Below are 26520 nucleotides of genomic sequence, written 5' to 3'. Positions count from 1 at the left end.
TCAAATATCAAATAACATTTCATTTTTCATAAATAAAAAGTTCTTATAAAATTACCAAAATGTATTTAGTTATATATAGCTTATTAGAATATTAAGATTTTTGCAAGGAAAATATTATAAAATTATATTTTGTTCACTGCATAAGTGTAAAGAACAAAGTTCAAAATAAATCTACAGAAGATCAATATAAAATTCACTTATTCTTTAAACCTAAATGGTTCCTGCAGTGTAATTTAGTCATTAATTGTCGAGGCTTTTTGTCATTATACATTCTCAATAAATCCACCTATGTAATCCTGTGTTTCAACTGAATATCAACAAAAATAATCCCAAAATGTCAAATTATCAATTCCTGTGTTTAACATAAAAAAGAGCTAAAGCTTGTACTATATTTATACACATTGTTTGTAATCATTTAACATATAAAAGAGCTGAAGCTTGTATTGTATTTATACACATTGTTTGTAATCATTTAACATATAAAAGAGCTGAAGCTTGTATTGTATTTATACACATTGTTTGTAATCATTTAACATATAAAAGAGCTGAAGCTTGTACTGTATTTATACACATTGTTTGTAATCATTTAACATATAAAACAGCTGAAGCTTGTATTGTATTTATACATATTGTTTGTAATCATTTAACATATAAAACAGCTGAAGCTTGTATTGTATTTATACATATTGTTTGTAATCATTTAACATATAAAACAGCTGAAGCTTGTACTGTATTTATACATATTTATAGATTTGTTTGCAAATTTCTTCACAAAAAAAATAATTGTTTCAAAATACTTAACACCACAAATGCTTCTTGTATGAAGATGCATTACACCTCGAAGTTTTGCAGTTAGAGGGTTAAATATTATGTTTTTTAAAACCCTGACCAAAAATAGTTCAATCAATTTCAACCTGGATCTCAACCTCAGCTGAACATATGAGAAAAAATTTGTGTAAACTTACATCTTTATGTACTGAAACATCTCTGTATATGTCTGTTTCAGAAATCTGACCCAAAACACATGCATAGGGCCTGAAAATAAATACAAATATTTACCATTCAATCATTGAGTTTGTACTGTTACTTTTATATAAACGAGGATGAGTGTAGATTACATTTTTAAACTAAATGCATTGGTTGATGTACTCTATTATTACATTTGACATTTTATATTTCACAATGGTGAATTACTGAATTAGTCATAATTTTTATGGCTTTTGTTAATACTTAAGTACCATTCTGTGTAAGAATCAGGCAACGGGTGACATATCATAATTCTCAATTTGGTCTTTTCTGCCTCAAATATATTCAATACATCTATAAAACAACTAAAAAGCCATTTGAATTTATACTGAAGCATCTGTGATTTAGATATTTTTTACTGCGTAAAAGTGTGGCAAAATTTTCCCACCATTTTTTTCATTGAGCATTTCAACTAAATTTGATCTATCATTATCTTAAAAAAGCAAAAACTTTAAAACACTTTGATGGCTATTTCTGGAGGTTATCATGTATAAACACTTCGTTAATGCAATAAAATCTTTGTTTTTTTCTTCATCTGTCACACCTTATACACATTTTGCCCGATATTTAGATGAAGATGTACTTAATTGAACATTTTCTTCATATTTTTGTATTCTGTCATAAAAACAGTTGAAAATGAAACTTCAGAATGATGTTATTATTCTGAAGATTCATTTTATCTTCTGTATTTTCAGTACATTAATTATGAAATATTGAAACTATTGAGTCTTTAACTTACCTTTGAACTCTATATACAATGGTAAGAATGCCAATGACAACACCAACTAGAAGTCCAAGATCTACATCTAATAATACTGTGGCTATGAATGTAACGATCCATATAAACTGAAAAAAAAAACAATAAACAATGTAGACAACTCATTTACTAATTACAGTGAGTAATACAGTTAACTTCAAGGAAAAAGATTTGGTCTTTCCTTGATAAAATAAACTTCACCTATGAACTTCTTTAGGAAGTTATCTGAACAATTGACAAAGAGATTTAAACTTTCTATCAAACTTAAGGTAAAATACCTATGAAATGATAGAAAGTTTAAATCTCCTTGTTAATGGTCCAATTAACTACCTACATACTTGTTAACCTTCTGGCTCCTCTTGGCAGATCTCCTGCAATTCATTTCAAAAGAGCAGGGATTTTGCATCATGACATTGTCTGCAAATATTTTGTATATATGACTTGAGTATACACAAGTCAGTATTTATCTGTATGAATTAATGTTTCATATTTTATGCAGCTTTAACAATTAAAATACAAATACAAATCCCAGAAGTAAAGCCTGATAAGAATTTTCTCAAAATAAAAATTAAGTACTATCTGGAAACATTTTTTACCAGTCCTGAGAAATGATCTGCTTCCAGAAATGGTAAGCCCAGGGCCTAATCTAGACATCGACGACAAGGAGAGGTTCTAGTAAATTCTGTTTGGAAATAACAATATTGACATTTTTGTCTTTGTAATCTATAAAAAAAACTTCTCCCTCTCAAAGACAAATGGGAGAAGTAAGCACAAACAACGAGAAGTTTTTGCTAATTTTTCCTTCTAAATTAGGCCCTGAGGTCATGCACTGCAACAAAATTACAGAATAGAGTCTCAGCTCCAACTTGGGATTCTATGGAATGCTTTGCTTTGACATAGTCACAGTGAAATCAGTGTACAGCAGGTATAGCAAAGCTTGTCACAGTCAAATTAAGAGTATATCAGCTGTAGTAGAGATGGTCATGGTGAAATTAGAGTATAGCAGGTGTGCAAGAGCTGGTCATGGTGAAATTAGAGTATAGCAGGTGCGCAAGAGCTGATCACGGTGAAATTAGAGTATAGCAGGTGTACAAGAGCTGGTCATGGTGATATTAGCATATAGCACGTGTACAAGAGCTGGTCACTGTGAACTTTGAGTATAGCAGGTGTGTAATAGCTGGTCACTGTGAAATTAGAATATAGCACGTGTACAAGAGCTGGTCACAATGAAATTAAGAGTATAACAGGTGTAGTAGAGCTGGTCACAATGAAATTAGAGTATAACAGGTGTATAGAGCTGGTCACAATGAAATTAGAGTATAACAGGTGTCGTAGAGCTGGTCACAATGAAATTAGAGTATAACTGGTGTGGCAGCGCTGGTCACAATGAAATTAGAGTATAACTGGTGTGGCAGTGCTGGTCACAATGAGTATAACAGGTGTAGTAGAGCTGGTCATAGACCTGTCAGTGCCAGATTCTTACATATTTTTATGCTTTCATTTTTAATCATGTTGTCTTACATCAGTCATAGCTTAACTTTACTTTTTCATGGTGTAAATTTTTATTTCCCATAAAAATTAATCCATCTACTTACAAAATCAATTTTAGACAATTTCCATAATTTATTAAGTTCAAAGAACTGCCTGAACATTCCCTGTAGAGCTACTATGATAATGGAAGCTAAAACACACTGAAAATAGATAAAATAAATTTTATAGTGTTATACATATTGATATCATGAACATATCAATATAAATACATGAGAAAACCATTCCTGAAAATGAAGTACAACAAAGATCACAAACGTAATAACTCAAAATAAAAACCCCTGTAGAAATTTAGGAACATTTCACACAACTTAAAATTGTCAGTCAGCTTCCACCATTACGCAAATGTGAAGACAAAAGTTGGTTTTCTGAAAGTCAAAGCCTTTTTAGAATAGAAGTTTAAGAAAGTTAATATCATGACAGTATTACAGCAACAGGCTTTAAAAGTACAAAGGTGTAATTTTTTTTCTTTTGTATCTAAAACTTAGAACTTGCTTCACAAAAATATTTAAAGAGATTATACCCAAGGAACTGATAGATCTTACCTTTGGTAATGTTTTGAAATAAGGACCTAACAACAAAAGAACCAACAGTAACAGAGCACTGGAAACTAATCCAACAACCTGAAAAAAAAACAGATGTTTCATGTGTTTAGGCCATGTTTTGGGATTTAGATGTATTTGAATCATCACATTGCTGATGCTTCAGTATTTTTTTTGCCTACATCAAAATTGTTCCAATATGATCTACTATAATGACTTAATATTTTTCAGATGTATAAAAATATACAATATTAAAACTGAAAATGCTTTCCTATAATAATTAAAAATTTATAATTATAGAACTTTCTTTTACTTTACTGCAAAGCAATTTAAACATATACATTATTAGCATTTCCAGGTTCAGGAACACCATTTGTATTAAACATATTCCTGGATCAACTTATTGTTAAGATGACCAAAGAGAATACTTCCAAAAACTACAACCCAAAAATCAGAAAAGATTCCAAGCATCAGACCATATCAATAGATTGAAATTTGCCTTATCATTTAAAAATCCTGGAAAAAGTAACTAGTCTAGAATACAACCTAAACCCACTTGATAATTGATATCAATAAATTGTAATAACAAACCTGTGTTCTTCCACCAACATTATCCTGGACTAAACTTCTGGAAAGTGATGCAGATGACACAAACGATGAGAAAAATGAACTGACTATATTACATGCTGCATAGGCTATCAATTCCTGTAATAAATAAAAACTCAATGATTTGTTTCTAGATAACTTATCTAAACCCATTGATAATAAAAAAGAAAAAAAAGAATTTAAAAAGTATTCATCAATTAAATTACATGACTATGTCTTTTTAGGCCCTAGAAATCAACTTATTTTTGCATTTCATGTTGTCAATTGAATTCATTTAATTCTCTGTAACATGTATCTCATAATAACAGGCATAGTTCGTGGTACATTATTTTCACTGTTTTTGGCTGACAAAACTAGTAGAAATAAATTGTATACTGAAGTATGTTGGTCCTCTGTAATATCTGTCAGGGCACTGAATGCAAACACAGGCACTAACCAACAAAGTCTCATTTATCACATACAATGTAAGTGGGCTTTATATTAGAATACTGGAATTAACAAGTTTATTGACTTGATCATAGATCAGATTAGTGTTCAGTAATCTTTTGTTAACCTTATTCAGTAAGTATCTATCAAATTTTAATCATACAACAATACAATTATTTTTCTACTCGAGTGCATGTTATGAATTACACAAACAAAGAAAATTATGTCAATGATCAACAAATTAAATGCCAACTAATTTGAAAAGTGAACATTCTCTTTTAGAAGAGACCCTCTCAAATAAAATTATTTTGAAATCTTCAGCATTGGTTTTGATTAAAGAAATGAACTCTGCTGGTAAGTACATTTTTTGGTGACATTGTACTACTGTGCATCTGTGATATTGAATTTCATCCACATGAATTAAGGACATCCATGAGCATCATATGGGCTTTGACTCAGATTACGATTATATATCCATTTATATCCACAGCTTTTCCTTGGGAAGTTGTTTCTTAAAGAAACTTTCAGAGAAATCAAATAATGGCATTTTAAATCCATTTTTTAAGACCTGATACATACATTGTTCTTTTATTGTTATATAGATTAACAAAAGTTGTTACAAACCTGGTTAGAATTAATTTCATAGTCATATTTCTTTGCTAAAATTTTGCCCATTGAAACAGATATGGCAAACACAACAATGCTGATAGCAAAGGCATCAGCAATAACATCAGGCAACAGGCTAAAGTTTGGTGCTTTAGGTATCGGCATTCTGTAATTAATACAAGTAATCTTTCACAAAAAGTTTTAATACCATAGGCAAAATGGTAAAACAAAACAATGCTGGGATTACCATAAAGATGAAGAACAAATTGTATCACATAAATGGAACAATATATTAACTGACATGATTTTTTTCCCAATTTCAATGGAAAATCTTATAATCAATGTAACAGTTCTTTTTTCATTGTATACCAGAATTTTCTTCCAAATTTACTTATTCCTTTTATTTAATTTGCCTAATAAAATAATGTCTTGATTTACAAGAAAAATCTGAAAAATATCACATTTCCAATTTTAAAAACCATGTCTGCAATTATATTATTTTGTATTGAAAGAAAAACAAAAACACAAACTACCATCATTCAAAATATTGTGTCAGTTATGAGTTGACAAAAGTATAAATACAGCACAGCAATAACACAATTAAAAGTATCCAGTTTAAAAAACAAATTCTTTATCCAAAAAACTCTAATGGTGTCCAAACTAGAAAAGGAGTAGATATAAACAAACAATCATTCTGAGAGTATTGCATGGCAATACCAAGTCCCCTACTGGAACAAAAATCTGTTGAAGAGAAACAGAATGCAAACTTCATGCATAATTTGTTTTAAAGGAAAAGTGCAGAAAACTGGGTCTTCAGTAGGTTATAAAATCCAAGAACTTATAAAACTCATAAAAACAAAAGACTGGAACAAAATTCAAACTTATTCTGTAACTTGTCATGGTAATGCAATATACTGAATATCAATTGTATATCACCAAGCATGATGAAAAAAGTGTGGAAAACAGATTTGCCGGACAAATTTACTGACTGATGGAAGGAGTATAAATCTGAAGTTACCCATAGGGGACTAATAAGAGAAAGAACATTCAGACAAACTTTTTCCTTTTGAGACTGAGATAGTATATGCTTACCCTACTGGTATATCTCCAACTTGAGTCACACCAAAGGTTGGTTGCAGCTTAGCAGCATAAGAAATAACTGTACCTAAAACCACCTAAAATAAAACCATGGAAAGATATTAAGACAGGAAAAGTTGTGCCTAGCATTAGGTTACATAAATGTAACAATATAATTTCAAAACCAAGTATCATGTTGAAATGATTTAATTTCTAAAATTTAAATTCAGCCTTTGCTAAATAGTTACAATCTTGTAATTTTCAATTTAGTCATGCACATATATCCATGTGTTGACCTACTTTGTTCCAACTTTTAATCAATTATACTCAGCTTTTTCTGAAGAGAAGGGCTAACAAAAGAATATGAGAAAGAATTATTACAATAAACAAAAACATGATTTAGTTTAGGGACCATTATAAATGATGAACTAACAGAAAATAAAACATTTATCAGGTACAAAAGTATTCCATTTAGTTAGAACATAATTACACCCTAAAAATAAGCATTTAAATAAAATGTTATCGCCTTTTAAGTGTTGTCAGTGCAAATAGAATAGAATTATTTCCCATTGGTTAGATTTTCTTGACCATTAAATTTAGTAAAGAGCTGATACTCATTCACTGTAAGAAACTTACAACAATCAGTTCTACAGGAACAGGCATTTTCAGCCTTGGTTTGATTTTAGGGTTCTGGTTGACATACGTTTTGATGACATATATAAACACCATACAAATAACTGAGGCTATCAATGTAACTGCATTAGTATTTGGTAGATCAGTGAAGAAGTCACGATATGTCTGGAAAAAAAAAAGAATTTTGCAAAATTATAACCAATTGAATATAAATGAGCATCAGCATCTGATTGTTTTAATGTGTTTTCTTTACAAATGCACATGAAATATTGTGTGCGAAATTCGATTTTTTCATGAGTGGATACCAGGTGTATATTTTGTACTCAATTAAAGTGTATTATAAATCATCACTGCACACTAAAGTATGACTGTTTCTTTTGAGAAAGCTGTATCATGAAGCGGAAACACAGTAAGCAGGCTAAAAAAAAAGAATACCTGGTTCTTGCCCTTTTAGTTGTTTAGATTCTTTATCACTGATGATTGAGTCTTGTGTACTTGAAGTTAACTTTTGAACATGTATAATAAAGCAATGGAAAACATACAATTTCTACTGGTTTGATTAAACACCAATATTTTGCCCATTGCTACTAGAAGACATTAATCAAGCCCCAACCTGTTCCTTTCAATAGAAAAATTAATTTCTTGGACAGATATTCTATCCCTTTCTAAGGTCTATAAATAAAAACAATGAAAATCTGAATACTGTTAAACTCATGTAGGCATAATATAACAGGTATTGAAAATACCCATTTTTAAGGAAATCAAATGAAACATACAGAAAATTACCAAAAAATGGTATTAACAGTCTCCTTGTCTAAAAGAAACATTTAGTAGTCATAAGGTAACAACTACATAACAGAGAAAACATTCAATAATACAGCATGTTTCATGTCAATGACCATACATAGAACAGGATGTCTATACATGGATTACATGTTGACATGTTGTGCATGTAAATTTCATTGAAAACTATGTAAATCTGATTGACATACATCATTTCCAATACAACATGAATAATAAGAGGATTATATATGATACATGTTCACTGAACTTTTAACATGATACTATAAATTCAAGAATGTAATATATCTTACATTAAAATGTGCTGATTCAAATAAAAAAAAAACACAGTTATCAATCAAATGCTTTCTGAGAAATGTTTGAAACTTAAATCAATGTGAATGCATTAGGACACATGCCATAACAATGACAATAAGAACAGAAGCAATAACTCATGTTTCAATAATTCACTTGACCTATCGGTTTCTTTACTCTAAAAATTATACTTCAGTTGAACATTTTCAGCACACTTACATAAACAAGTTTAAGTGGTCCGCTGTATCTATCTGTTTTTACACCAAAAACATGAGTTATCTGACTGGTAAAGACATGGCAGGCAGCTCCAGTGGTGAATCCAGATACCAAAGGGTCAGACAAGTATGTGGTAACAAATCCTAACTGAGCAACACCCATGGCCAACTGCAAAACAGAAGTATGAATATCATGCAAGGTCATTTTATGTATAGACTGAGCTTAGCATCATATAGTGCCAGCTAGGAACTTATCAATAAAATTATTGAATTGCAAAGCAAGTTGCTTTAAAGAAAATTCAATACAAAAAATTGAAAAAAATCCAGGATTTTAATAGGTTTTACCATGGACCCTATCAAAATATTTTATCCTCTTTTAAATGTTGATGTAAAAGAGACAAATGAAGTTGTACTTAACAATTTTCAGTACCTAAAACAATTAAATGCTTTAAGATAAAATTTTTCTTCAATCTTTAGATATCTACAGAACAAGCATGTGTTAAATGAAACAGAATTTGTTTGATAATTCCTATGACGTCATTGTAACATTAAAATCTATTCCTGATATCAACTTTTGACACCAGTTCTAATAATATGAGCATCAAACAGCATGCTAATTTAAAAAAAAATGATTTTATGAAAATATGAAACACAGAATCAAAATAACAGCTTCAAACATGTTTTAAGGTTACTGTAATAATGCCTTCTAATTGGTTAAAATTATGAAAGTTCAAAAACTGACAATTACTGGCTACTGCAATTAGTTATATGTATCGTGCATTATCAGAAGTAATGATAAATTGGAATGACAAAGACAACAAATGTGAGCATCATATGTGTTTCTTTATTCTCAACAAATCTGACCAATTAATCTTTCATAATTATGAAATATGGATAATGTACATTCCTACTACATGGAAAATTAATATTGATAATTAAAAGCAGTTCAGCTTTCAATCTCTACTTTACTGTATGCAAAATCATTTTTGCAAGCTATGAATTTTTCAGATATAAAAAAAAACTAATAGGTCCATTCATAGCCATTAGCTTATTATATTCAAAAGCAAATTGCCAATCTCACATGTTTCCAACTTATTTGATCTCTCTGAAGAGATGAAAAAAGTGTATAAAAAATTCCGTAAAAATAAGTTCATGGTATAAACCTACTTGAATAATTCCAACCATAAGAGTAACAGCCATTGCAACTTGAAGTTTGGCATCATCCATACATGCTCCACTGTTTGTTTCTATGGTTACATTGGTTCCGTTCATGTTTTTAATAGTAACTACAGTATCATTACAGTCACCAATGACCCCACCAAATTTAGTCACTCCCTTGTCAACTGCTGTACCTACCATAAGACAAGCCACTGCAAAGGTACCTGGACCAAAACATCAAATTCAACCTATTAATAGTGTTTTGTTTGGCACAGCTTGATACATCCCCTAAAGTAGAAAATTGAACACATGTACTCTCAATTGAGAGAAACTTTTCTCATTCACATATCTGGACAACAAACTTTTAATAATATGCTTCACATGGTGCAGCTTGATATGACCACAGAATTTGAACCCAGAACAGTCAGGGCAAGTATGGACACACCATTTAAACTTGATACAGCATAAAATTTGATAGCAATTAGGCATTTGACACAGGATAAAAAAATTACCGGAGTCAAAATGGCCTTTTTTGGCCTCTACTTCATAACTCCTTTAGAATCAATCCAAACCATCCTTTTGGAGGTATGGCACTTTGTGGGACAATTCAAAAAGATCAATACACATTCACTCAAGTTATCAATCAGAAATCAGGGAAAATGATTGTTTCTGCCACCATTATGGCCCCTTTTCATAATTGGCTCAAGTTACAACTCCTAAAATCAATCCTAGACTTTCTTTTGTAATATGACACAATTTAGTGCCTATTTACTTAAAGTCAAATTATTGTCCAGACATCAGGAAATGCTTATTTCTGGTCCACTTTGGCCCCTAATTCCAAATAAGTCTGGGAAATAATCTCTAAATCAATACTAACTATCTTTTTGTTGTTTAAAACTTCGTGATCAAATTTTATGAAGATCAACCTACTAATATTTAAGTTATCAAATGAAAACCAAATATCTATAGACAACAATAGGGCAATACCATTATATTACTGCAAGTTTTTTGCAGTCCTATAAAAATACAGGTAGGGATTTCCATAAGGATTCTAATGAAAACAAAGTTTCAAAATCAGACCAGAAATAGACAGGAGGCTCCCAGGAGCCTGAATCACTCACCTGGTTAAATTTTGGCTTTTCAAGGACAATAAGTCTAGCCAGAAATTGTCCCTCAATTTTGACTCCATGAAGACTTTGGTAGGACTTAACATTAGGATCCTTTTATCAATTGAAAGTTTCATTCTATCTATTATAATTTTCAAGATATTGACTGAAAACTGCAAAAAAACTTAATGTTTTGCCGTCAAGGGCAATAACTCTTAGATGGAGTCATGTGACAACTTTGATCCCTGGTGACTTTTGTAGGCCTTATAATAAAAATCATTTCAGCAATTCTATCTATCATAGTTTTCAAGATATAGGTTGAAAACTGTAGAAAAAAAGGTCATTTTTCACCTCTCAAGGGCAATAACCCTTACATGGAGTCGTCTGACAACTCTGATCCCTGGAGACTTTTGTAAGCCTTATAATAAGGATATTTCAGCAATAGAAAGATATTGGCCCAACCTAATGGTTTTGGAGATATATGCAAAAAACTACAGTACGACCCCTATGTTCTATTTTTAGTAAAGGCGGCCATGTTTTTTAACCGATCATAAATCCAAAAGGTCATTTTGTTACAGATACCCTACAAAACAAAAATACTAACTTTCAATGAATTCTGTATAGCAGTTTTTGAGAAGAAGATTTTTGAAAGTAATAACAACAAAAACAGCAAAAAACGTCCAAAACGGGCATTAACTCCAACATGGGTCAACAGATTTTCACCAAAATTTGACCACAGGTAGATCTCATCATGCTGAATACTTTTACTCAATCAGAACGGTTTTGGAGATATATGGAAAAATCTGCTATCTGACCCCTTTGTTCTATTTTTAGTAATGGCTGCCATGTTTTTTAACCGATCAAAAATCCAAACAGTCATTTTGTGCAAGACACTCTAAGGAACAGTCATTATAAGTTTCATGCAAATCTATTCAGTAGTTTCTGAGGAGAAGAAGTTTGAAGAAATTGTTAATGATGATGACGACAAACACCAAGTGATGGCACTAGCTCACCTGGCCTATGGCCAGGTGAGCTAAAAAGTACTAGTAGGTTTGAATTAAAAGTGAAAAAAAAAAAATATTCCATCAATTTTAAATAAACACCTCTTTTACCCCTTTTGGCCCTTTTTAGCTAAACAGTTGGGGTCAGTGATCCAATTATATATAGCAAGTAACAATACATCAAAATTTCATGAATTTCACTTAACTACAACTAAACGTTTAGCATAGAAATGAAACAATTAACAACAATGTAAACAACATCATAATATCATAGGACTGCATTTTTTTTGCAGAGGTATAAAAATTTCACACTAAAATCCAATAAATTTGTATAGTAATAAGGTATTGCTTGTGACCTAGCTTTTTTAACAGTACAGTACTATAACATTCTGTAATTTGTGATTTGATGACACCATCATATTAATATCAATGAATAACGATTTTTCCCATTTTCTTATTCATAATATCTAAAATATATATTTTTTCATATTGGAGTAATGAAAAAGAATCTATAAGTATTTTATATATGTCATAAGCTTTTTTTTTCTATGTAGTACAATTTTTTTGTTTATTTCCTGCTAGCAGAGGAATTGAATACAAGTATCTCATCTTTTTTTTTAAATCCTGAATTTATATGTATGTATATTATGTATTTGATTGGTTTACCAATAAATAATATTTACAACAACACATGCAATTCATATTTGGTTAAAATACAATAATTTGACAATTTAAACCCAGGCCCAAAGTTGAAAATTTAAATATCAATTATTGCAAAAAATCAAATAATTTCTCCTTGTAAAATTAATCATATTGCAACGTATAAAATTCTTCCATAAAATCTAAAACATAGACAACCATAAAAAAACCATCTCTAACAAAAACGATGTTAAAGGCAGTCCCTCAATGTTCATAAACCTGTAGGGTTGTACTTCAGTAAAATGTAAATTTACCCAAACCAACAAAAGTTACTTTTGTATAGAATAGCTGCAGAAAAATGTGGACTGTGATGTTATACATAATCAACAATTTCAACAATAACATTTATGACCAACCTATTGATATATGTTTCGATGAACCAAAGAAGAAGTAAACAATGACTGGAAAAAATGAGCAATAAAGTCCATAAACTGGGTCCAAACCTGTCAACATACCATATGCCATGCCTGAAATATGTGAAATAGTGCTATGAGTTTACATGAAATGTATGCTTTCCTGTTATATAAGAAATGCTGAATGTTTGTACATAGACTGTGCATATTACTGATCACCAAGTTGCAGATATGCTATATGTATGACTGATTCTTTTTTTTTTATCTAATAACACTATAAAATATTTACTTAAGGAATCTATATTAATTTTATGAAATCCCTGTTTCTAGACGTCTTTTGGCCCTTAATGCCTAAATTACACCAACAATCAATACTAACCTTCCATTAACTTGATATGAATTTTTTTTAATATCAACCAACTATTATTTCGGTAATTCTAGTGTCTAAGGAAAATGGCACAAATGAAAATGCTGTACCATTTAACAACTGCAAAATTATTAAAGTCACATAAAATTCTGGCAAATTTTATTGAACCTTACCTTGAGGTATGTGCATAATTCCCACGGTTAGTCCTGATATAACGTCATTTGGAAGATCAGCCCGTAAACTGTAACCTCTTAAAATTGATAAAAATGGAAAAATGCCATAAAGAAAATTTCTGGCACATTTCTTGGAGCATGTACACTTTGAGCAAGCTTTCAAGCAGGTAGTTTTAAGAGAATTCTGGGGTCGCACTGTAACTTCATAGCCTTCTTCCAATTTCTGCTGATTAAAAATAGGTCTGTCAATAACAACTTTTGCATGTCCATTTTCTCTCACGTCTATAAGTGACTCACTTAGTTCTGAGTCTTCTTTCATTCTCTGCTTCCCTGAAAAGAGAAAATAAAATACAACAAAATTTTAATTTTTAAAACAGTGATAGATTCATACATATCTATATTAAGGCATTCCTCTTCGATAAAATCGAATTCTACTAAGTGAACAAATGTAATACTCTCTTTGTCCAGCAACTTATTTTCTATATCTCACCCCAAAATCCAACTTATTTTTATCAAAAATGATTATAACTATATTTTTATTACAAACGCCTGTAAGAATTGTTATGTTTCATAAAATCAAAACAAAAAAATTCAAATTACAACTTAATTGGAACAAAATGAAGCTCCCAGCATCAAAGAAGGCTCAATCCAGCCGTTTTCATCCTTAATATTCATCTAGAAGATCAATATTCATAAATACACAATTATGTCTTTTCTCATAAGCATCAAATTGTGCTCATCAATGTTGAGAAATTTATAATACCTTCTTCTCTGAACATATTAGTTAACAAAAAGTGCAGGAATTCTCTTATTGTAGTGAAACTTCCCCAAGGGCATTGCAAATGTATAAAATCAAGATTTATGTTAGGACAAAACAAACCTATAACTTATAATTTCCCCCTAGAAATGGACAGGTGCTACCTATCACACCTCTTATTGTCCCTTCTGTGTATATCTAATGATCCATTTCATAAATCAGGTGAAGAAGATGTCATTGAGACTCCGCCACAGCAGAAATGTCACTCAAGCAAATGATAGTACTTAATATAACCATCACTACTTGAATATTTTGATCATTTAAGTTTTTATCTAATTGTTTTGTTTTAATATTTTGCACTCTCTGTTCTCAAATAAGCTTCAAAATGAGTGTAGCTTCCATACAAAGCCTCTAAAAACAAGTATCTATTTCTTTTAAGAACATATAAGGGATATATTTCTAAACATATACCGGTATTTCATAGGTAGATGCTCTATATTTCATCAGCAATCTGGTTTGTTTGTTGTTTGTTTTTGTAAATTTGTTCAAATTAAACCAAACTTTGATCATAGAGAGTTACAGGGCAAAAGAGCTGAGAAGCCATTAAGCTGCATATAAATTTCATCAATTTAATTTTGTTATTAAACAATGGAACTGGCTTCTTTATAGTAAATTTTTCAATTCCATAACAAGCATAGACAAAACCATTAGGATGCACTATACAGATGCAATTGAAGTGTACTGTTTCATACACAAAGTTTACTTGTTTGTTTGTTTGTTGGGGTTTAACATCAGAGCAGCACAATTTCAGCTATATTCAGACGATGAACATGAAATTGATGATAAAATGAACATGAAATGATGAAATGAAAAAGGGATGGGACACAAGAACAACGGGGTTGACAAATTTTGATTGCCACTGGAAATAGGGAGAGGTGGGTAGGGACGGGCAATTTAGCCTCCTGTGGCGGAACCCTATGGTTCCTACTCCCAGAGAATATCACAGTAGGATTCTTTAACGTGCGAGGAACGTGGCATCTTTCCCAACACGGTGCACCACTATGGTTTGCGGTCAGGCTTTCCATATTATAGCCCGACAACCCCAGCATGTAACACGCCAGGGGTACCCCATTCCACCACCTGGGGCACACATCCCAGTTGCTCTGTGGGCAGAGCGCCCTAGCCCCCGGCTAGGGTTCTGAGCACTATTTAGTCGCCTTTTACGACAAGCTTAGCGCTGCTGCAGGCATCTTCTTTTAACACCCGGACCTGCACAGGGACACAAAGTTTACCAGGTCTAATATAGTCCAACTTAAAATGGGAAACTTGGAGGAAATAATGATTGTGGGTAGTTAAGGAGATGCAATACTTTTTTAAAATGCATGCTTTAAGCTACCTGGAAAGATTCAGGTCCTCACCAGATTGTATTCTCTCCTCTATACCAGCTGCCTATTTCTCAAAAATGCATTATATTTTCCCATTATGTAGGTAGAATCTTGGTTACCTTGATTACTCTTTCCTTCCAATAGTTAGAAATATAAAAGAATGTATATCATATTCATTGATCTCTATAATGTAAGGATTTGAAAACTGTATACCATTTGCAGGAAAAGTTGTTTGATTTGCTTGTTTTAGTGTCTTAATATATCTTTATTTTCACATATTGACATAAAATCATCTGCAGTGACTTATCTATAGAGAACAACCTTATAGGATGATGACTAGACAGGTGTTTGAAATGGACAACAATATTGGATTGACACACTTAGGATATTTCACTCAGATGAAGCAAAACATGATTTTGACTAATTTCTTAGGGTTGATTTCACCTAAACTTCAGCATGTATGTGTGTGTGTGTATACATACAATGCATAGACAAACTTTTGTCTTAACAAATTGATACAAATACTTAGGTGTCCTGGAATAATGGAAAAGTGGCAATCTTATGTCACAGATAAAACATAAAAAGTAGATAAAACATCATAAATTATCAATATAATGTAAACATTGTGTCCTTTGTGGATACAACAGGTGTATATAATCACTTGATTAATTATTATATTTACTTTTACATAACCTGGTTGTAGGGAATTAAACAAGTCACAGTGTCAAGATCTGCACCTACTGTCAAGGGTTATAATTGCTGACATTTTCAATATGATAATATATATGCAAGAAATACTACTACTGACCACTTTTCAGAATTTGAATGTTATCATTTTCTTTTAAAGTGTACAAACCACAGTTGATTGATTGTTTAACAATTACATCATTGTTTGCAGACAACTGTACCAACATGCAGTTTACTATTGAAGTAAAATATTTAACCATGTATACAGTGTATAAGATATGAGTCAGGTAAGTGCTTGTTCATTGATCTGCATAGAGTCAGGAAATACAACAAGAGGCTCCAAGGAGTTGTCTGAAACTTCATTTCAACAACTGAGTTTTTTCTATCTTTTATAGTTGTCAAGATAAAGGGCTGAAAACTTCATTTTTTTCAACTTTCCTGGGCAATAATTCTAACAAGTAGTCATAAAACAACTTTGATCCAAAGAGACTTTTGTAGGCCTTATCATAAAGATCATTTCATCAACTGTAATTTTAAAAGAAAATCTATTACAGTTTTCAAGAAAAAAGGCGAAAACTGCAAAAGCGTCATTTTTCACCATTCAAGGAGACGTCAGACAACTTCGACCCAAACGACTTTTGTAGGACTAAACATGAGGATCATTTCATCAACTTTTTTTTTACCTGTTATAGTTATCATGATATTGGCTGAAAACTGCAAATGGCAATACCTCTAACTAGGAGTCCTCAGACAAATTTAACATGATGAAGACTTCAGTAGGTCTTATCATAAAGATCATTCATCAGTTGAAAGTTTTTATCTATCTATTATACTTTTCAAGATATTATCTAAAAACTGCACAAAACATCATTTTTTTTCACATTTCTAGGGCAGTAACTCTTACAAGGAGTTGTCTAATAATTTTGACGATTTTGGTCCCTTTGACCACCTAATTACCCCAAAATGGTTAGAAATATTCCAATTCTGATTGAAATATACAGGTAGGAATCCCTGAGATGAATCCAATGAAAGAAATTGTTTAAAAATTTTGAAATGATTTTCAATGCAAACATAAATTGAAAAAAATATCAATTCTCTAGTTAAATTTGCAGGTTTACACAGCCATATGCAAACTTGATTATATTAGTTTTCAAGTTCAAGAACCAAAATTTGCTATAAAATGTATTTTGCACTATCATTTAATGAAGCAAAATCCCATGAGGACCTTCTATATTAAAACATACTTCTATCAGTTCTAGTTATACCATGGGAGAAAATATTTCAGTATATGTTCATGACATACAGCTTAAAGATATATTTTTTAAACAGGAGAAAATCCTAGATACTTTATGAATATTGAATTGAGCGGAGCCGCTTTCAAAGTAGAATTTCATCATAAACTTCCAACAACTTTTTTCAAAAACAACATTTTGAAATACTACATTTGAAAGTATTAAATAAGCACTAAATGCTTATCATGCAAAAACAAAGAAAGAAACTATGCTGTGATAGTTACTCCATATTAGTTCCCTACAACTGAGATTTTTTGGATCATACTGTAATTTTGTTCTTAAAAGGTCCCAATCATTATTCAGAAAGCCATGCTTACACTTGGACTCTGAACTCGTAAACCTTTAATCTTTCATCAAAAGTGGGGAGTTCATCAGTTTTGGTTTCTAGCTGCTTGATCAAGTTTTAAAATGTTGGCAAATTTCTCAAGAAAGGACAAACTAAATGCTTAACATACAGAAAACTACTGAGTATATACCAATATCCAGAATTGATTTAATATTTTAATTAAATTGAGCAAAGTCAGCCTACCTGGCAAAATTGACATTATCCTGTTACCTTGATAATTTAAACAAATAGAAGTGTCCAGTTGTTCAGTCAATATATATCTTAAGCATTTATCAGTTATAAATACAACACATACCTTATATGCTTAATAAATCCTAAATATCTACTGTCCTTGGACAATCAGAGGGTCAAAAGTAGAAATTTCTGATTGGTCTACTTTTGTCTGTCAGAATGGTAAACCAGTTATTCGACTTCAAAGAAAGCTTCCCAAAATTTAGGGCTCTTAGGAGTATTTGGTAAATATAGGTATCTTGTGTACATTTGATCCTGAGAGGATTGGGACAAACTTTTCATAAATCATTGTGTATTTACGACAAATGCTCCAGATTAACTTCTTTTCTAGAAACTTGATATGCTAATGCATAGTGAGTACTGTCCTCTGTAAAATAACTACCAACAATGTACTGATTTAGATATGAAATGGTTGACTTGAAATATTATCATCCTCCAAATACCAGTATTAACCAGTTAGAAACTTATCCTTTTAAATCGTCAGAAGTAAACAAATTATGTAATAAAATATCTAACCATGATGAAAAAACACATAAATATTTTACAAAGCCTTGAAGAAACTATTTAAAATTCACATGTTGTCAGCCATATACTTTGTTTTCAAGGGTCTTTCATACTACATACACAACTAGTTCTTCAATTTTGCATGTTCTTCATACAAAAACATCTATTAAGCAAATAATTTACCTTGTTTTTGAATTACAATCAATCTTCATATGTACTAAAAATAAAGAAGCTAGAAAATCTGTAATTATTTGTTTAAAAGATTTCCAGTTTCACTTAATTCAAATAAGCTATACTCTAAGCAACACAACAGAGCATTATTGAATTATTAGTACAGATTAATGGATGGACAAATGTCCAATACTTTTATGAAACTTGACAACAAATTATATAACAAACTTATTAATCCAAACTAAACTAAGAAGGTCTATATGCACTTGCAAATTGTGTCCAGTTTTAAAAAAAAAATGCTGAAATAAAACATTTGGGGTCATTTTGAAAATGCATAAAGTACACTTAAGTGTTTTGAAAGTCAGAAAACTAAAGGACTGTGGTGGTGCCACAAATATGGAACCCTGAACAAAATGCTTGATTATGGTCTTCTTATTTGTGTTATACATTTTCTTTTAAAATTAGTAGTGTTTAATACAGCATGGTCTTAAGATACAAGATGCTTTGATATTACAGTACAATTGAAATTCGACTGATCATGATTAAATGTTTGACAAAGTTTAAACTAAATGAACTTCATTGCAAAAAAAAAAAACAATCGCCCTCCCAAACCAATTTAAATCTGGCTTATAAAGTATGTGGCATAGAATTCACATAGAAACAAACACATTATTGGCTCATTTTTTACCCAAACCACCAAACAGTAAACCTAAAAGGTCAATCAAAACTTTCCTTTTGTGAAATGGAATCAGATTGTGCAATATCATGGAGACCTACATACTTTTAGTCATGTTATTTTTTGGAAAAAAACCCACTTTTATAGACTTTTTCACCCCTTAATTTCTATAATGTGTGAATCCCAGTGGTATAGAACATAGTGTTAAATCAAAGGGATCCATATGCTAATACTTCTGTAAATGAAGTATATTGTAATATCTTATGAGACCCCTTTTTGGCCCCTATTTCCAAAACAGTAGGGACTATAACCCAAAAATCAATACCAACCTTCCTCACATGGTTTGGAGACTTGAAGCAAATGCAAAATTATATCAAGATCCATCATTATTGCATTAAAAACGCATCAATCTTTGGGATCTATATACTTATACTCAAGTTCTTGTTCAGACACCAAAAATTTACAAACAACAGCCATGTGGGTAACATGGATGGTACCATTCTAAGACAGTCATTTTTTGTGGTCGTATAAGAAAAGTTGTACAGATAGGTTATGGTTCTATAGCTTAAGAATGAAAGTTTGATACACTACTAAAGATGATCATGTGGTTTCATGTGGAAGATGTGTATCAATTTTTAATGACCTTTAAGCTTTTCCAAAAATTATTTCATATAAAAATTATAGGATATTTACATAATAATTAAAATAAAAACAATTACCTCAGAAATTGAGCATTGCATATCAGAAAAGAAATATAAAGTGTATCAATGTAAATGTGAACATCCAGAAATAACTCTTCTAAACCAACTGTCAGAAACACTTGTCACAAAAGAACAGAAATGACCTATGGGACAAAAATACTCCAAATCCAATTACCAACACTATGGGAAAGCCAATAACAGATTTCTTTTATAGGACATCTTTAAGAAGTGGAAAAAGTCAGGGTTCAAATGAGGATAAATTCACTGACAAATCAAAGAATGGCTATACCAAAATGAAAACAGTTTAAGTACAAATCACACAAAAAGAACTAGAAAGTACAGTCAGGTCTGCTGTTAAGATGTTACAAAAAGTTATCATATAAAGTCCTTGACATTTTATGAAAAAGTGTAAAGCAAATAGCCTAATACAACAACAAAATTCAAAAGTATCAAATCCCCTACCTTAAAATTATTTATTTTCTTCAAAAAGGTTAATATTCAGTATGTAAAGGTATTGAACCGTTTAAAATTCACGTCTCACTCAATGGAAAACTTCCCATTTAATTTAAAAACCTCAAATCCCAAGCTTAACTTGATACTGAGTGGACAAGCAGTGACAAATGTATTATTTCTCTATGTCTCTTTAAAAAAGAGAAAATTACTACACTTAAATTCTTTATATACCTCTGTTTTAACATACCTTAAGCTTCCTTAATGCTAATGGAAAGCATGATAAAGCTTAAGCAAAATTCTATAATAAACAACAATTTACTTAGAAATACAAAAAAATTATACAAAACTACTTCTCTTTACTTATATTGGTATCTAGTAGAATGTGACAACACAAACTCAGATGTATTATATTATCAATATCAATAAAGGCTTCCTATAACAGCCCTACCTTTGTGAGTTTCCAATGTCATGATATTGTTTATTACAACAAAAATCAAAACAAACTAAAACCATAACAATAATATTTTGATTTTTTATTGAAAGGTTAGTTTCTAGCATGCAATATTGTATATCATGAGAACATCAGTAAATAGTACATATCCTGTTTAGTGTAAGATACTGACCACATCTATATATACATATATATATGTACAACACCTCAAATTGAGACTCTATTCACTACTCTTCTCCATTAGATCATGATTGGTACAGGGAAGATAACATAAGCATTTAAGGGTCCGAAAAATTCCCAACAATGTTAGAACTGTCAAGTTTGCAAATCAGCTCCCAAGACTACAAGGCCTGCTAGCCTCTATAAAAAAAAATAGCTTTTGCCGGCCAGGTAATTCATCCTCATAGTATAAATCTACAGTTGTAACCTAGTACATGATGTATGGTAGTACAGGACAGTTCGTCTAGATGTTGTAATGTAGGATAAAGGATCAAAATAAGAATGTGTGAGGGTGTCTGAGACTCTTTATTTAATTATGCTATTTTTTAGGAGAAAAGCATATCTCACACAGCTAAAAAAAAAAAAAAAATATATATATATATCCTGACCTAAATTTTGAGAACAGGTCAGCAGTTAAGTATCAGTCTATCATTTGATTGTTGCAGTTTTGAGATAAAAATTATACAGATTGTACATGAAATCAGCATTTTGCAAGAGTTATTCTTAATTTTGTTTGATTTGGTTGTTTTTTTGGGAGATAAATGTATGATTTTCTTAAAAGTGTAATCTGAATAAAGAAATACATATCGTTATGTGAAAATATAGCATATGTAGACTGAAAAAGCATCGCTTGTTGGGTGGGTTTTTCTACACCATTAATCACTTTAGACCTGTGGCTAAAACAAAATTATAGGTTAAAACAAGAAGTACAGATATATTTCCTGAGGAATCTTTATACTACTTTGGTATACATTGGTACTAAGATCTATCAGCTATTTATCAAGTTATTGTGCAGAAAAATAAAAAACAAAAACAGTAAATGACAAGCATACTTCTTAAAGATCTTGTATTTAAACTGGAATTTTCATGTAAAATCCAATAAAAAAACATTTTCAAAATCACATCAAAAATAAATTTGGGGGATGTGATCCCCTTTTGCCCCTTGAAACTCGAAAAAACATAATAGATATCTATAATCTGTTTGAAAAATGCAGGCAGGGATTTTCATGAGAAATCTAACGAAAAAATGTATTGAAAATCTCACCATAAAAAGACGATTTTTTAAGGCATTGCCCCTTTTTGCCTCTTATGATTCAAAAACTGCAAAAGACATCTGAAATCTGACTGAAAATGCAAGCATGGACTTTCATAAGGAATCTAATAAAAGAAAAATCATAATTAGACCAGAAATAAACAAGCTATTGTCAAGAAATCAGAAGAAAAAAAATACTTTCTAGTTCCATTTTCTTACCAGACTCATATCACAACCTCAAAAATCAATCTCAAAACTTCCTTTTGTGATAAGAAAACCCTGCAAAAGTCAAATCCTCTGAAACCACATAAGGGTTGATGACTTCAATGTCCTCTACAAACAATGCACAATGGATCAAGTGGATGACTGTGGAAGAGCCCCTATATATGACATACTCCACGTCATGCTTGGCCACCACATTTCTATTTTCAATGTAGCAATTCATGCTTTTTAGAGAAAGCAATTTATTAAGATTACATTATTTTTTCACAATAGACACAAAGTAATGGCATCACTTCACTTGAACCTTTGGATCAGGTTAAATAGTTAACAATAGCAATTTAGTGTGGCCAAAACCACCATACGAGACACCTGAGAGGCTCTATAATATCTATTATATGTAGAAGTAACAACAATTTTTGTTAGAAGAAAGGTAGCATGTTGTCACTTGATATAAAAAAGTAATCTGTAAATGGTTTTGGTCAACAGATAAATGATCAATTGGTAAATGGCAGATTTCAAATTATATATAGGAGTTTCAGAACTGGGGACAGACCAATGGACAGATGGACAGCATGATCACTGTATACTCATCTTTAAGTAGGGGGTATAAAGATGGTTGCACATATTGGTTCAGGTTTCAAGTTTTACAAAGATGCAGGTTCAATCTACCAAAATTGTACATCTTTATTTTTTAATTGTATTTTTAAAATCAACAAATGTTTTATACAGCAAGTTGTTGACACAAAAGATACTATATTTGAAGTTGGTATTGTAACTTTATGTCACAACATAAAAACATTTAAATTAAATTTAATGAAAACACATACCAGATTGCAAATTGAAATATCTTCTCCAAAGAATTTACATCATTGAATTTTCTGCCAATTAAAGTAATGAAAAGGTTTATTTCGGCATATTAATGACTATTAATATACTTGGTCTTAAAAACTATTTGATTCTTAAATACAAGAATTACAAAGAACATGCAGGTAATTATTGAATAAGTTATGAATATTTTTTTTTTAAATGTTCTTTTGTTGTTTACAACAAATAACTTTGGATTAGGGTATGTGAGTAGGAGAATTTTTTTCAAAAAGACCTTATTTATTCTTAAATTACTGAAGAAGAACTGGGAAATGATGAGACAGTTTTGTTTTGTTTTTTGTTGTTTTTTTTTTTTACGTCTGTTAATATTTCAAAACAATAATTAAAGGCAGCTTATAGATTCTTACATAAGTAAAAATGATAAAACTCCAGTGAGTTTTAGAATTTCTTACCTTTCTGCCACACAAGTGAGTGTGTAATGAAATGAATGCTTATAAAATATTGATGAAATTTTCTAGTTCTTCATTTTTGGAATAATTTCAACTTCTTCCATAAATATTGCATTAATTAAAAAAAATTGAATTGTAAAAATGTAAGTAAATTTATGAAATATTTGCTTGGTAAATAAAATGTTTCAAAGAGTGGAGCTTAATATTACCACAAATGTCTACACTGAACATTGAGGGTGAGTATGGGCACAATACCATAGATCTTCTAAATTTGACTGAGATAATATATTTTGATACAGTGTAGAATGCAGGGTAAATGCTATTAAAAATCAGTCTTCTTTTATCTATCATAATTGGGAAAGTATTACCTGAAAATACATGTACAGAAAAAAATCTTTCAATTACAACTTAAAAGGACAGTAACTTTTAAACAATATAGGAAAGTATTTGAGATTTTGAACAAAAGTTCAATTAGGCAATTTTGAATATGTTTTATATCTGCTATATCTTTATTGTCAAAAAAAGTTGTTTGACCTCCTCTTTTAACAATGGAATTTAACAATTTTAACCCAAAATATTGTGAGCAAGCACACAAAATAACACAGCAACTTAATTTAGACTTCAATGTATCCCAGTAGTCGTTTTTCTTATTTTGGAATGCAAGCCAATTTAGCAAGTTTTTCAAAGGGACGTGACACACCAACACCCGACAACTTGGTTGGCAGTCTCAATGGGGAAAGGAAGAACGGTAAACATTATTTTTTGAAACATTAACTTTTTACACCTTGGTAAGTAGCTAAATTAATTATTCAAAAGTAACCAACTACTTACCTAAGCTAAAATAAGTCAAATATTTGAATTTGAAGTCTACTGCTGTCCATTGCTCAAATCGAACAGTAAACCAGTTTGTCAGGTGGGTTGGAAGGTTACTTCCCTTTGCTCAAAATTTTAAAAAATGAAGTCAAAGCCAGGAATATGAAAAATGTCTATTGTGTGGATCTAACAATTTTTCCAACAACCATTATTGTCCTTCATGAAAACCTACAAAATGTAATCAAAATTTCTTAAAAGGTTAAGGAAGACTGCTAGTTGTGAATTTGTGATACCATGTACATCAGTAACTGAACATTCATTTGAATTATCTCTTTATGAAGGCATTCCACAACTAAATTCCTGTTACATTTTATCAAAATTCATAGAGGAAGAGTTGACCTACAAGATATAAGGACAGACAGAGTGAGTCATACATACAAGAAATAAAATTTTGTTGTAGAGAAAAACAACAGAGACTATAGTTTAAAAAAAAAAGTCCATCAGGAGCCTCTTAATTATATTTTTGAAGGGACTTAAACAGCAATGTCACCTTTTTACAAAACAGAATCATTTTGGAAAAAAATATGGCTATTCCAATCTAATAAATATAGCAATAGACAGAGGATTTTTTTTTCCTTTTTGGTTCGTAACTAATAATCGAGGAAGATACATGAAGTGGAGACAAGCAATTTTAGGATTGTCTGAATCCAGGACTTTTTTTCATTTTACATTTACATATGAACACAACAAAGACTTGGGCTGTTTTATCACACCCCACCAAACCACACATGAAAAAAATATTTTCATTGAAAAAGTTGACATAGGCATTTCACACTTGAATAATTTTAAAAGTAATCGACTGAACCAGAAAAGAGCTAAACAATATTATATGCTAAAAGCCCCTCCTCCCCCATTCAACAAAAATACAACTCATCTTTGCTGCTCTGTGCTATCATAGTATACATATAAGTTGACCTACCTGTGAAAAAAGGATGTGAAAATGCTTATCAGTAATAATATCCAAGAGACAGTATTACAAGAACCTATCTCAGATAATATTTCACCACTATGGGTCAAGTGCACAGAGACACAATCATCTTGAGAGAATAATGTCTTAAAGTTTTGATAAATTAGGAACGCACATAGCTACTTTTTCTTGTTTGTACCTAAAACCACAAAAACACAAATAACATTAATTTTACAAGGTGTTAAATGTCCTTGCACTGATATCCTAATCAAAGAAATAAAAAGTGGAACATTTTCTTCAAGTAAGCAACAGCCAAAGAATTGATCAAGTACAGAAACTGGTTTTAACTCCATATAATCAATAGGCTGCAGAGGAAGTGAAAAAACTTCAAAGTTTTACTGACTTTAGAAATGAGTAACTATTTCAAATGGTCAATTATATATTCAATAACTATAAATAAGCAAACAAAGATGAAGGATTTGATAAACACAATGAACAATAGAAAACAACAAAAGTCATGTGCCATGAGCAGGAACAACTGTTTAGGAAAGAAAACTTAAATAGTAATTTTCAAAGTTAAACATAATAAATGGTCATTTTCAATTGTAGCAGAAACTACAAGTAGTTTTTTTTTTCCAAAATATTTCAATATACCAATAATGATAGAATCAGATATGATATGGTCTACATTAGCACCACTCAACACTATACTGCAAATATGGAAACAATGCTGAAAATGAGTTCTAGAAAAGATGATTGTTCAACCATAGTAAGACCCAAAAAAAAAACCACCTGAATAACAGAAGGACTAAAATTATATTCATATGTTTTTTTATAGAAAAAGATAAAACCTTTAATGACCACAAAACAGGTAATATCACAAAAACTGTTTTTTTGGGGCAACAATTCTGTTAAAATTAAGCATTTTTTCTGACAAGATTTATTTATGT

The 26520-nt window shown here is 30.8% G+C and overlaps 1 protein-coding gene across 1 annotated transcript in view; it reads right to left on the bottom strand.

The window, feature by feature from the left end:
- Positions 1 to 26520, bottom strand: part of LOC148628468 (prestin-like) — an 82782-nt gene that overhangs the window by 10433 nt on the left and 45829 nt on the right. Inside the window, exons 4-15 of the mRNA XM_088587956.1 lie at positions 13389 to 13718; positions 12852 to 12962; positions 9699 to 9913; positions 8536 to 8700; positions 7225 to 7386; positions 6604 to 6686; positions 5530 to 5677; positions 4465 to 4578; positions 3877 to 3954; positions 3379 to 3474; positions 1766 to 1872; positions 966 to 1035 (exon numbers count right to left, since the gene is read on the bottom strand). Coding sequence (XP_088444082.1) covers positions 966 to 1035; positions 1766 to 1872; positions 3379 to 3474; positions 3877 to 3954; positions 4465 to 4578; positions 5530 to 5677; positions 6604 to 6686; positions 7225 to 7386; positions 8536 to 8700; positions 9699 to 9913; positions 12852 to 12962; positions 13389 to 13718 — 1679 coding nt within the window. The remainder of the gene's footprint in view (positions 1 to 965; positions 1036 to 1765; positions 1873 to 3378; positions 3475 to 3876; positions 3955 to 4464; positions 4579 to 5529; positions 5678 to 6603; positions 6687 to 7224; positions 7387 to 8535; positions 8701 to 9698; positions 9914 to 12851; positions 12963 to 13388; positions 13719 to 26520) is intronic.

The sequence above is a fragment of the Perna viridis genome, chromosome 1, assembly GCF_037379345.1.
Source record: "Perna viridis isolate PV_CMFRI_1.1 ecotype Kerala chromosome 1, ASM3737934v1, whole genome shotgun sequence".
Lineage (NCBI taxonomy): Eukaryota > Metazoa > Mollusca > Bivalvia > Mytilida > Mytilidae > Perna > Perna viridis.
Note: the sequence above shows the minus strand (reverse complement) of the source record. Positions and strands in the feature narration are given on the sequence as shown.